At 25.5% G+C, this 15,044-nt stretch overlaps 1 protein-coding gene across 8 annotated transcripts in view; it reads left to right on the top strand.

The window, feature by feature from the left end:
- The window catches only part of LRR (capping protein regulator and myosin 1 linker 1 leucine rich repeat protein), a 181,618-nt gene that overhangs the window by 55,064 nt on the left and 111,510 nt on the right, over window positions 1-15,044 (top strand). For all 8 annotated transcript variants that reach the window (XM_075313190.1, XM_075313191.1, XM_075313188.1 and 5 more), the window contains one exon: window positions 10,567-10,664. In XM_075313190.1, the coding sequence (XP_075169305.1) occupies window positions 10,567-10,664 (98 nt within the window). The remainder of the gene's footprint in view (window positions 1-10,566; window positions 10,665-15,044) is intronic.

Below are 15,044 nucleotides of genomic sequence, written 5' to 3'. Positions count from 1 at the left end.
TCCTACATACTACGATCGTGACTGATGCCTTTTGTTAATAATTTAGTATAAATAAAATTGTAATATCAAGCAGCGGGATGGCACATTCCCCAAAGCACATCAACCGCTATTATACTTACTGTGCATAAATAAAGACTTATAGACAAAGCAGGCGGGGTGTAAGGCATGTGTGCTTGCATGCATGGTTTGCATTATGTCATTATTAATTAATTATAGCTAAATAAATTATTTTAACAACAACACCATACCACAATTTCAACTATATATCCGTTGGGTTTATATGTTGTAGCACTTGCTCCATAAAAAAACCCCTATCGTTTGTGTTGATGGGGATGGCGGCGAACTCTCCCCCAATTTCCAGTGAACTCTTTAGACAAACATCAGCAATGATGGTGATGATGATTTGGTTTATATGGATTGCGATGAGTGGACTGTGTGCCCAGACCAGTCCGTCATTCACTACTTATTGGGTCTGTAAATGGCGTTGAAAATGATATGTGCGTGTTTGAACTGCCAAAGCTTTCACTTCAAATACTGTGGGCAAGATTTCCATAATTTAAGGATTTGAGATTTAAAAAATAAATAAATTTTTTTTATAGGAAGTTTCGTTGAAATTTTATTTCTATGGAAAATTTCCTCGAAATTTCATTGCCATGAACATTTTTTCGAACATTTATTTCTATTGAAAATTTCATCGAAAATTTATTTCTATAAAAAATTTCCTGGACATTTTTTTTCTATGGAAAATTTTATCAAAATTTTACATGTATAGAAAATTTTGTCGAAATTTTATTTCTATAGAAAATTTCCTGGACATTTTTTTTCTATGGAAAATTTTATATCTATAGAAAATTTTGTCAACATTTTATTTCTGTTGAAAATTTCATCGAAATTTTATTTCTATAGAAAATTTCGTTGAAATTTTATTTCTATAGAAAATTTCATCAAAATTTTATATCTATGGAAAATTTCATCGAAATTTTATTTTTGTAGAAAATTTCCTCAAAATTTTATTTCTATAGAAAATTTCCTCGAAATTTTGTTTCTATGGAAAATTTAATCGAAAGTCTATTCCTATGGAAATTTTTATCAATATTTTATTTATATCGAAAATTTTTTCGAAATTTTATTTCTATATACTTTTTTCTGTGTATAGAAAATTTCCTCGAAAAATTTTATTTCTATAGAAAATTTCATTGATATTTTTTCTATGGAAGTTTTTATCAAAATTTTATATCTGTAGAAAATTTTGTCAAAATTTTATTTCTATAGCAAATTTCGTTGAAATTTCATTTCTATAGAAAATTTCGTTGAAATTTTATTTCTATGGAAAATTTTATCAAAATTTTATTTATACAGAAAATTTCTTCGAAATTTTATTTTTATAGAAAATGTAATCGAAAGTCTTTCTATGGAAATTTTTATCATATAAATTTCCTCAAAATTTTATTTCTATAGAAAATTTCCTCAAAATGTTATTTCTATAGAAAATTTCCTCAAAATTTTATTTCTATAGAAAATTTCCTCAAAATTTTATTTCCATAGAAAATTCTCTCGATATGTTATTTCTATAGAAAATTTAATCGAAAGTCTATTCCTATGGTAATTTTTATCAAAATTTTATTTATATCGAAAATTTCCTCGAAATTTTATTTCTATATACTTTTTTCTGCGTATAGAAAATTTCCTCGAAATTTTATTTCTATAGAAAATTTGCTCAAAATTTTATTTGTATAGAAATTTTTATCGATATTTTTTCTATGGAAGATTTTATCAAAATTTTATATCTGTACAAAATTTTGTCAAAAATTTGTTTCTATAGAAAATTTCATCAACATTTTATTTTTATAGAAAATTTCTTCAAAATTTTATTTCTATAGAAAATTTCCTCGAAATTTTATTTTTATAGAAAATTTACTCGAAATTTAATCAAAATTTTATTTCTATAGAAAATTTCCTCAAAATTCTATTTCTATATAAAATTTTTTAAAAATTTTATTTTTATAGAAAATTTTATTAGTTTTTTATCAAAATTTTATTTTTATCGAAAATTTCTACGATATTTTGTTTCTAATGAAAATTTCTTCGAATTTTTATTTTCATAGAAAATTTAATCGAAATTCTATTTCTATGAAAATTTTTATCAAACTTTTATTTCTATAGAAAATTTCCTCAAAATTTAATTTCTTCAGAAAATGTTCTCGAAATTTTATTTCTTTAAAAAAATGCATCGAAATATTATATCTATAGAAAGTTTCATCGAAAATCTATTTCTATGGAAAATTTCGTCAAAATTTAATTTTCATAGATAATTTGCTCGAAATATTATTTCTATAGCAAATTTATCGAAATTTTATTTCTATGGAAATATTCATCAAAATTTTATTTCTATAGAAAATTTCCTCAAAATTTTATTTCTATATAAAAATTTCTCGAATTTTTATTTCTGTAGAAAATTTCTTCAAAATTTTATTTTTATAGAAAATTTCATGAAAATTTTATCGAAAGTTTTTTATCAAAATTTTATTTTTATTTATACTTATACTTTTTTCTGTGTATAGAAAATTTCCTCGACATTTTATTTCTATAGAAAATTTACTCAAAATTTTATTTCTATAGAAAATTTCCTCGATATTTTTTCTATGGAAGATTTTATCAAAATTTTATATCTGTAGAAAATTTTGTCAAAATTTTATTTCTGTAGAAATTTTCCTCAAAATTTTATTTCTATAGAAAATTTCCTCAAAATTTTATTTCTATAGAAAATTTCCTCAAAATTTTATTTCTATAGAAAATTTCCTCGAAATTTTATTTTTATAGAAAATGTAATCGAAAGTCTATTCCTATGGAAATTTTTATCAATATTTTATTTTTATCGAAAATTTCCTCGAAATTTTATTTCTATATGCTTTTTTCTGTGCATAGAAAATTTGCTCGAAATTATATTTCTATAGAAAATTTCCTCAGAATTTTATTTCCATAGAAAATTTCCTCAAAATTTTATTTCTATAGAAAAATTCCTCAAAATTTTATTTCTATAGAAAATTTCCTCGAAATTTTATTTTTATAGAAAATTTAATCGAAAGTCTATTTCTATGGAAATTTTTATCAAAATTTTATTTCTATAGAAAATTTCCTCAAAATTTTATTTCCATAGAAAATTTCATCAAAATTTTATTTCTATAGAAAATTTCCTCAACATTTTATTTCTATAGAAAAATTTCTCGAATTTTTATTTTTATAGAAAATTTCTTCGAAATTTTATTTTTATAGAAATTTTCATCAAATTTTTATTTTTATAGAAAATTTTATCGAAAGTCTATTTCTATGGATTTTTTTTATCAAAATTTTATTTTTATCGAAAATTTCCTCGATATTTTATTTCTAATGAAAATTTCTTTGAAATTTTATTTTCATAGAAAATTTAATCGAAATTCTATTTTTATGAAAATTTTTATCAAAATTTTATTTCTATAGAAAATTTCCTCAAAATTTAATTTCTTTACAAAATTTTCTCGAAATTTTATTTCTATAGAAAATTTCCTCGAAATTTTATTTTTATAGAAAATTTACTCGAAATTTAATCAAAATTTTATTTCTATAGAAAATTTCCTCAAAATTCTATTTCTATATAAAATTTCTTAGAAATTTTATTTTTATAGAAAATTTTATTAGTTTTTTATCAAAATTTTATTTTTATCGAAAATTTCTTCGATATTTTGTTTCTAATGAAAATTTCTTCGAATTTTTATTTTCATAGAAAATTTAATCGAAATTCTATTTCTATGAAAATTTTTATCAAAATTTTATTTCTATAGAAAATTTCCTCAAAATTTAATTTCTTTACAAAATTTTCTCGAAATTTTATTTCTATAAAAAATTTCATCGAAATTTTATTTCTATAGAAAATTTCATCAAAAGTCTATTTCTATGGAAAATTTCGTCAACATTTAATTTTCAAAGATAATTTGCTCGAAATTTTATTTCTATAGAAAATTTATCGAAATTTTATTTCTATAGAAAATTTCATCGGAAGTCTATTTCTGTGGAAAATTTCGTCAAAATTTAATTTTCATAGATAATTTGCTCGAAATTTTATTTCTATAGAAAATTTATCGAAATTTTATTTCTATGGAAATATTCATCAAAATTTTATTTCTATTTCCTCAAAATTTTATTTCTATATAAAATTTTCTCGAATTTTTATTTCTGTAGAAAATTTCTTCAAAATTTTATTTTTATAGAAAATTTCATGAAAATTTTATCGAAAGTTTTTATCAAAATTTTATTTTTATCGAAAATTTCCTCGATATTTTATTTCTAATTAAAATTTCTTCAAAATTTTGTTTTCATAGAAAATTTAATCGAAATTCTTTTTCTATCAAAATTTTTATCAAAATTTTATTTCTATACAAAATTTTCTCGAAATTTTATTTCTATAAAAAATTTCATCGAAATTTTATTTCTATGGAAAATTTCATCGAAAGTCTATTTCTATGAAAAATTTCATCAAAATTTAATTTTCATAGATAATTTGCTCGAAATTTTATTTCTATAGAAAATTTATCGAAATTTTATTTCTATGGAAAAATTCATCGAAATTTAATTTCTATAGAAAATTTCGTCGACATTTTATTTTTATAGAAAATTTGACCAATTTTTTTTTTTAAGTTTTATAGAAATTTTATTTCTATACAAAATTTCGTTGATTTTTTTTTTTTTTTTTTTGCAATTTTCTATTTGATTTTTTTTTAATAATCAAAACTGCTCCACTGTACCATTTTGCGGTGGTGATGGCATGGTGTCAGCTGCTGGTTTGCCATACATACCAACAACACTTAACATAATAATTTAGATGTGAGGTTAATATGAATTTAATTTTCTATATGTTTAGTTAGCTCAGTATCTAGGTTTGCAGTTGTCTGTTTGTTGTTTTCGTTTTTGTGTTGAATATTTTGCATTTGTTTATTCACTTGTTTTGTTGCTGTCGTAATATTGTTGTAAATGAATTGGATTCGTCAGTGATTGTGTGATTTTGGTTTCCGGTAATATCATATGGACTAATAAATATTTTGTTACTACTACCGGTGTTAATAATTAGTGTAAATAAAACTTTAATGAAATTGTATACCATCGAATAGTTTTGCTATTGGAGAGATTGTAGGGAGAATAATAAAAAGGGAAAATTCATTAGGAGTTTGCATTATGTTTTGTACTATTGAAGACTTTTTACAATTGACAAAGTTTTTTGAACTTGGAATTTGAATCTTATATGTTTGAGACTAGTTTTATTAATGCATATAAAAATAAAGAAATATTGGAGAAATGTTATCCTACTTCACTTTCAGTCTAAGAACATTTTGCTTTAAATTCGCGTTACGTTTAAATGTTCACCCCGTTTTTTTTATACTTTTGTTAATTCATATGAGAATTAGCATTTCTAAGCATCTAATGCCAACAGAAAAAAATGTATGGCCTTCATATTGAAAAGGTATTTTGTTTGCATCTCACGTACCTCAAATATTCGTGAGGAAAAATTTCATTTAGATGACATTTTGTGGTAGAAGGATTGAAATTGGGTTTACGTATTTGTATTGAATTCGTGAATATTTGAATAAAAATTTTGAACACCCTCTCTTCCTAGATCTGGCCTTTTGGGCTTTTGGCTTCCATTCAATTTTGTTATGTACGATGATGTTGTAAGGGTAGGGGATATTGATTATTTGACACAGAGGTGTCAATGTACTCCTTGACTTGTTGTATCGTATCGTCGTCTCCTACAATGTCTGGCTATGTGAAATATTTTGGAAAATCATTGAAATCAATTTGAATGTAGGACATTGTATTTGAGCATTATACAATACAAATAATGTGTTTTTGTATTTTTTTTTTACTTAACTCTGAAGCAAATTTTCCCCCGTATTACTCGAAGACGACAACAATCGCTCATATCGATGACATAAGGAATGTCATTTGCTCGATACACAACTGTGACAATAGCAACGTTAGCAGTTTATAGCGAAATTCCTCTTTTCTTCAAATATGAATGTATTATGAATATGAAATTCTATTCATATTGTTTGGATGTACTAAAGTTGTTTTTCTTTTTTTCCCTTCAATTTCATATTCCTTAGAATTCATTTGATTTTATTAGTGTTTGATTTAAGCGGAAAGCTACACGTAGAGAATACATGATATTAGAATTTTTTTATTCGTACGAGATTTTTTAAATTAATAATTTTAATTTTTTTATTCGTACGAGATTTTTCAAAATTCATCAATTTTAAATTAATAGGAAAATATTTATTTTATTATGGAAGGGCAACTTTTTAACTTAATCAACGTCAAGTGAAGTTTCGAAGGAATAAGAATGCAACAATGACAAAATCTATAGAATTGCAATATACACGTCAAATGGACAAGACTTATCTCTGATATAGATATACACGGACGAAAAAGACTGTTTTTCATATGTTTGGGTGTAAAAATTATATGTTTGGAACTCACATTTTTTAACACAATATTTTTAAGTGCAAGCATATAATGTTCATAAACTAGCATAACATGTTTGGGATATATATGTTAATATGTTAGAACATATTATGTTTGGTACATAAAATGTTTGTAAATATAATATGTTTAAATGCAAACATATATTAATTTGGAAATAGCCTATAAACATATAGAGAGACCTAGAGGGTATGCCGCAAGTAAAATAAAGGAAGTAACCAATTGGCGCCTTAACAATATATCCACACAAAGAAAATTTCATAAAAATTTTTTACTACCAGTGTTTGGCCTAAGGTAAAACATAATATGTTTGAACAATATGAACAATATTTTGTTTGCACCAATCCCGAAAATATATATGCTTGCAAAATGTGTTTGGGGTATATGTTACAGAAGCGATTTTTTTTGACGGTGTACATATATAACACTGATGTTATCTGGCCTCGGATAATTTCGAAGTACTTGATAGTAGAGGTGTGCACGTGACACGAAATTTTCGTGACTCACGCGTGAGCCGTGAGTCATGCTGGCGGCAACGGCGTGAGTGTGCGTGAGCGTGATTAACCAACCAAATGTTGTGCGTGAGCGTGAGTCACGAAAATAATATCTTCGTGAGTGTGCGTGAGATATTCGGAAAAACACGCTCACGAAAATAATCCCGCTGACGAACATAAAATGCTTACGATTTGAATTCATTTATAATTTTAGTGACATCCTAGGTGGTAAGATTTTTATAACGCAAACGATTTTAACCATACTCATGTTTTCAGTCAGGTTCTAAAGGTAAATCACTCATAAAATTATTCGTGAGTCACGAGGTTTTTCGTGAGTCACGACATTTTTTGTGTGTCACGATATTTTTCGTGAGTCACGACATTTAAAAGATTTCCGTGCGTGAGTAAAAATTTTCTTTTCGTGAGCGTGCGTGAGCGTGAGTCCTACCAAAAAATATCTTGCGTGAATAAGATTTCTCCGTCGTGAGCAAAATATTACTCACGTGCACAACTCTACTTGATAGTCCATATTGCCTCTACGTAGAGACGATTCATCGATGACGCGCACCACACATTTTTCAGGTGTACACGATAGTGCGCAGAAAGATCGGAATTAGATTAGGACATGTATGCGAAAGAGATGAGCAAAATTCGATGAAAAAATTACGGTTGACGAACAGCACTGGAACGCCATCATAAAGTAGTGCTAAGTCAGAAGAAGGTGAAATGAAATTACCGTACTAAGAAGCTATGGTCTGAATATATACATGACAGATGGAACCCCTACATGGGATGCACCTAGAATTAATGTGACAACGGGGACGAGGTGGAACAAAACTCCAAGACCGATAAGGATAGGATTGTTAAACCGATATTATAGATATATATCTTGTTAGATGTCAGATGTTACAATGGTTAGCATGCCCGCCTTGTAATCAATGTGTCATAGGATTAGGTTAGGTATAGTGGCAGCCCGATATTTCAGGCTCAGTTACTGAGCTGAACTTATCTCTGCCCGATTCTGAACTTCTCTCTGCCCGATAGCAAGTGACCTTATTTTTATCGCCGTGCCCGAACGGCGTTCCACATTGCGGTGAAACCACCGCACCGTGAGAAGCTTTAAAACGCTCAGAAATGTCACCACCATTGTTGAGAGGAGATAATCTACCGCTGAAAAAATTTGTTTGGACGAAACTGAGATTGAACCCGTGACCGGTTGTATGCCAGGCTGCTTTCCCGCCCATGGAACCGCGACACACTGGTTTTTTGGAAATAATTCTGCCACTTTTGAACGAACAAAGACATCAAAGTGTTTTTTTTTTGTGTGAAAGCTGAGGTGTTTTCCTCTAAGTTTGCAAGGAGCCACCGTGGTGCAATGGTTAGCATGCCCGCCTTGCATACACAAGGTCGTGGGTTCGATTCCTGCTTCGACCGAACACCAAAATGTTTTTCAGCGGTGAATTATCCCACCTCAGTAATGCTGGTGACATTTCTGAGGGTTTCAAAGCTTCTCTAAGTGGTTTCACTGCAATGTGGAACGCCGTTCGGACTCGGCTATAAAAAGCAGGTCCCTTGTCATTGAGCTTAACATAGAATAGGGCAGCACTCAGTGATAAGAGAGAAGTTCACCAATGTGGTATCACAATGGACTGAATAGTCTAAGTGAGCCTGAAACATCGGGCTGCCACCTAACCTAACCTAACCTTGTGGGTCCACGGGCTGACTTGTAGGCGTTGTCAAATCTGCAATTATGAGCAGATTTTGATGTTTTTTCTTTGCTGGATAATACTAATACTAATACTAATACTAATACTAATACTAATACTAATACTAATACTAATACTAATACTAATACTAATACTAATACTAATACTAATACTAATACTAATACTAATACTAATACTAATACTAATACTAATACTAATACTAATACTAATACTAATACTAATACTAATACTAATACTAATACTAATACTAATACTAATACTAATACTAATACTAATACTAATACTAATACTAATACTAATACTAATACTAATACTAATACTAATACTAATACTAATACTAATACTAATACTAATACTAATACTAATACTAATACTAATACTAATACTAATACTAATACTAATACTAATACTAATACTAATACTAATACTAATACTAATACTAATACTAATACTAATACTAATACTAATACTAATACTAATACTAATACTAATACTAATACTAATACTAATACTAATACTAATACTAATACTAATACTAATACTAATACTAATACTAATACTAATACTAATACTAATACTAATACTAATACTAATACTAATACTAATACTAATACTAATACTAATACTAATACTAATACTAATACTAATACTAATACTAATACTAATACTAATACTAATACTAATACTAATACTAATACTAATACTAATACTAATACTAATACTAATACTAATACTAATACTAATACTAATACTAATACTAATACTAATACTAATACTAATACTAATACTAATACTAATACTAATACTAATACTAATACTAATACTAATACTAATACTAATACTAATACTAATACTAATACTAATACTAATACTAATACTAATACTAATACTAATACTAATACTAATACTAATACTAATTAATATTAATATTAATATTAATATTAATATTAATATTAATATTAATACTAATACTAATAATATGCTTAAATAAATAAAATTAATAATCAAAAAAAAATTAATTGAAATTTTATTTCTATATAAAATTTCGTCGAAATTTTATTTCTATAATACCAATATCTTTGTTACTACACAGAAAAAAATTTCACGAATTTTTTCCCAATTAATGTCTTAAATGAGTTTAACAAAAATTAATTAAACATTTAATTGATTCAACAAATTGAAATTGAAACAAAAATCAATCACAAAAATTAATAGTATCAATTAATTTTTTAATTGGATCAATTAATTTTTTAATTGTGTTTGAAGACATTTCAATTAAAAATTAATTGGATCAATTAATTTTGCGATTGAAGACAAAAAATATTTTTTTGTGTGTATAGAATACCTTTTTGCCCCATGTATTCTATTTGCAAATATATCCAGTGTTCCAATTTATTGTTATTGCATTATCCATTGCCAACATCATCAGTAGCGAGCAGCGGCAGCATTCTCGAGAAAGAAATCCAAGTATCCACATCATCTGCCATTTTCGTCGTCGCCGTCATACACCTCTTCTCAAGCATGGTTTCCTTGCCATCTGGCAATAATGAAAATGAGGCTATTGTTGCTGGCGGCAAACACTGTATCGGATGTTATTCATTTAAATATGTTTATGGAAGAATATTTTTTAAACTACTATATATTTTCGAGAGGTTCTTCGCTTTTCATATCTAATTGAGATTTTATGTCACAATGTGTACAGCAAACACACCATTTGTTGATACATCTCGTCTTAGTCAAAAATTGTTTTTTATATTAAGGATGTTTTTTTTTTTTCATTTGTGCTATTATTATACATCTTTCATTGTTGATTCTCATTTTTTTATCTTTTTCAGAGAGCGTCAAATCCATATTGGGTCGTCATACAAAAATATTGGTAAAATACATGGTCAAATTGGAGACAAAAAATGATAAAACAGAAAATCGTGTTTTGGTAAGTTTATGAAATGAAATTTATACATGAGAAATTTGATGTATTGGTTGGTCCAAGATGTCTAATTAGAAATTCAAACTAGCACTTTAAATTCCAATTAAAAATAGTAATTCGATTTTAAATTTCCAAATTTAAATTTAATTTTACTAGTAATTTATTAAAAGCACACCGAGATGATACAATTTGAAAACAATCTAAGTTTAGTATTTTTATTCATTAATAAAAATTGGTTGATTCTATTTAAAATGTACTCGTTGTCGCCATTGTCACCTCAATTAAATCAATCCTAAATTGTTTTTTTTTTTTATTTATCTCTCCATTTGTGATGACCCTTTTTTCGTCTTCTCTCAAATGCGTTAGCTTTACCCATTGGAAATAAACTTTTTGCACTTAATTAAAATAAGAACATTAAATAGATGATGAGTAACTTTTGGCATTGTTAATTAAATTTTGTTAACTTTTAATGGCAACCCATGAATCACAGACATGCACAATGCTAAACGTCATCGACAACATCATAAGACTGGATGTAATGTTGGGCTAACAACGCTACATACATATGTCTAAACATACGTAAATATATTTGAATTTTGAACAATAAGATATTTATGAATATACGACAATTTAATCTTATTTGCAATGAATAAACAATGAAATAAAGTCTCACTCAAGGGGAGAAAAGAAATTTCATTCAAGCCCGTTTATTCATCTGCTCTCTGCCTAGTCAAATATTATTCCCGATTACATGAGAACATAGTCGTAGCATTTCATGGAAAACTCTTTCATATACAATAGACGACATTAAGATATAGAGGGCAATTGTGTAGTAGACATTTAGCTATGGGAAATATCATTTCAGACAATAGCAAAGAAAGTTTCCTTCCGAATGTATTCCTTAAAAGATGATGTTTAGACAAGAGGCCTGTTTCATAGAATCTGCCTCCTATTATTTCTCTTCATTTTATTTCCTTATCAAAACTTCAGTTTGAGAACAATATAAAACTGCAAAACGTTTCTCAGGATATAGTTTTAAGTTTGTTTCAATAGCTGTAGAAATCATTGAGAACTAGATGACAACAGACAAAGTTGTATCCTGTAACCGGAAGGAATGGTGTCTATCATTATGAAACTATGCTGTTATTATAAGTGATAACTTTAACTCTTAATAGGATTTGTGATTGTCATTTTAAGTTAGATAAATCTAAAATGAAAGGATTTTATTCGATTTTTTTAATATACACATAAAACTTAAAGTTAAGAGAATATCCAGAATTTTATCCAGTGGACTATGTCATTCAGTTAAAAACCACAATATATCGCCATCGAAAACATATCCAAACACAAAAATGTGGAATCATAATCAAACGATTGTAGCCACAGGCACAGAAAAAATATTTCCGCAGTCATTTAGAGCATCTAATGGTCATATTTCAATCTTCGCGAAATTAGTTTTCTGGTCGCGAAAAATTTATGGGGACAATAATCAATTAAATGGTCCTCAAATTTGGCAAACATGGTGTATTAATTAAATTGATAAAATTCGAAACCATGTTCGAGAAAATCATATACCTGATTTTTGTGATTTTGTTGCACATCCATTGCATTCAAAAATAAAGTTAATCGTGATGGAAGCACGGTTGCCACAGTTGGTAGAATTCTACAAAAAATAGTAGATGTTTGCTGTTTGTTTTGACAAAATTCTCTATAGAAATAAAATTTTGACAAAATTTTCTATAGAAATAAAATGTTGAAAAAATTTTCTATAGAAATAAAATTTTAACAAAATTTTCTATAGAAATAAAATGTTGACAAAATTTTCTATAGAAATAAAATGTTGACAAAATTTTCTATAGAAATAACATTTTGACAAAATTTTCTATAGATATAAAATTTTGAAAAAATTTTCTATAGAAATACAATTTTGACAAAATTTTCTATAGAAATACAATTTTGACAAAATTTTCTATAGAAATAAAATGTTGACAAAATTATCTATAGAAATAAAATTTTGACAAAATTTTCTATAGAAATAAAATTTTGACAAAATTTTCTATAGAAATAAAATTTTGAAAAAATTTTCTATGGAAATAAAATTTTGTCACATTCCTCATAAGCATCCTCTACTTGCAGCAAAACTATCAACCAATTATCAGAATAAATTCAGGCAGTTAAACCCAACAATGAACCACACTTGAACCTTCCGAAAAAAGGTTTTGCATGATAGCCAAGCCGAAATAAATTCGTACAAACATATCTCTTTTCCTTTCCTAAAGAAATAAAATTTTGTCAAAATTTTCTATAGAAATAAAATTTTGACAAAATTTTTTTAAATAAATAAAATTTTGACAAAATTTTCTATAGAAAAAAAATTTTGACAAAATTTTCTATAGGAATAAAATTTTGACAAAATTTTCTATAGAAATAAAATTTTGACAAAATTCTTTATAGAAATAATATTTTGACAAAATTTTCTATAGATAGAAAATTTTGACAACATTTTGTATAGAAATAAAATGTTGACAAAATTTTCTATAGAAATAAAATTTTGACAAAATTTTCTATAGATATAAAATTTTGACAAAATTTTCTATAGAAATAAAATTTTAACAAAATTTTCTATAGAAATAAAATTTTGACAAAATTTTCTGTAGAAATGAAATTTTGCCAAATTTTCTATAGAAATAAAATTTTGACAAAATTTTCTATAGAAATAAAATTTTGCCAAATTTTCCATAGAAATAAAATTTTGACAAAATTTTCTATGGAAATAAAATGTTTTGTTTTGTTCTTTAAGCATTGTTGTTGTTTTTTGATTTTAGCTTAAAACCATTCATTGACTAAACTACAAGTGTAGCTTCACCAACAGAGGAAAATAATGTTTGACAAATTTATTTGAGCAAAGCCCTATAGACTGCAAGATGGTTGGATGGACGCACATTTCGGAATTACCACATTCCTCATAAGCATCCTCTACTTGCAGCACAAGTATCAACCAATTATCAGAATAAATTCAGCCAGTTAAACCCATGAACCACTCTTGAACCTTCCGAAAAAAGGTTTTGCATGATAGCCGGCTTATGCCGAAATAAATTCGTTCAAACATATCTCTTTTCCTTTCCTAAAGAAATAATATTTGGACAAAATTTTCTATAGATATAAAATTTTGACAAAATTTTCTATAGAAATAAAATTTTGACAAAATTTTCTATAGAAATAAAATGTTGACAAAATTTTCTATAGAAATAAAATGTTGACAAAGAAATAACATGTTGAAAACATTTTCTATATACGTACAATTTTTAAAAAAAATTCTGTAGAAATAAAATTTTGACAAAATTTTCTATAGAAATAAAATTTTGACAAACTTTTCTATAGAAATAAAATTTTGACAAAATTTTCTATAGAAATAAAATTTTGACAAAATTTTCTATAGAAATAAAATTTTGACAAAATTTTCTATGGAAATAAAATTTTGACAAAATTTTCTATAGAAATAAAATTTTGACAATTTTTTTTTTTTTAAAGAAATAATATTTTGACAAATTTTTGTTAAAGAAATAATATTTTGACAAAATTTTCTATAGACATAAAATGTTGACAACATTTTCTATAGAAATAAAATTTTGACAAAATTTTCTATAGATATAAAATTTTGACGAATTTTTCTATAGAAATAAAATTTTGACAAAATTTTCTAAAGAAATAAAATTTTGACAAAATTTTCTAAGGAAATAAAATGTTGACAAAATTTTCTATAGAAATAAAATTTTGACAAAATTTTCTATAGAAATAAAATTTTGACAAACTTTTCTATAGAAATAAAATTTTGACAAAATTTTCTATAGAAATAAAATTTTGACAAAATTTTCTATAGAAATAATATTTTGACAAATTTTTGTTAAGGAAATAATCTTTTGACAAAATTTTCTATAGAAATAACATTTTGACAAAATTTTCTATAGAAATAAAATTTTGAAAAAATTTTCTAAAGAAGTAAATTTGAGAAAAATTTCAATAGAAAAAAAATTTGAGAAAATTTTATATAGAAATAAACTTACGACAAAATTTTCTATAGAAAGAAATTTTGACAAAATTTTCTATAGAAATAACATTTTGACAAAATTTTCTATAGAAATAACATTTTGACAAAATTTTCTATAGAAATAAAATTTTGACAAAATTTTCTATTGAAATAAAATTTTGACAAAATTTTTTATAGAAATAAAATTTTGGCAAAATTTTCTATAGAAATAAAATTTTGAAAAAATTTTCTAAATACAATTTTGACAAAATTTTCTATAGAAATAAAATTTTGACGAAATTTTCTATAGACATAAAATTTTGACAAAATTTTCTAAAGTAATACAATTTTGACAAAAT

This window comes from Haematobia irritans, chromosome 5, assembly GCF_050003625.1.
Source record: "Haematobia irritans isolate KBUSLIRL chromosome 5, ASM5000362v1, whole genome shotgun sequence".
NCBI lineage: Eukaryota > Metazoa > Arthropoda > Insecta > Diptera > Muscidae > Haematobia > Haematobia irritans.
The sequence above is the reverse complement of the archived record's forward strand: the minus strand, read 5'-3'. Positions and strand labels throughout refer to the sequence as shown.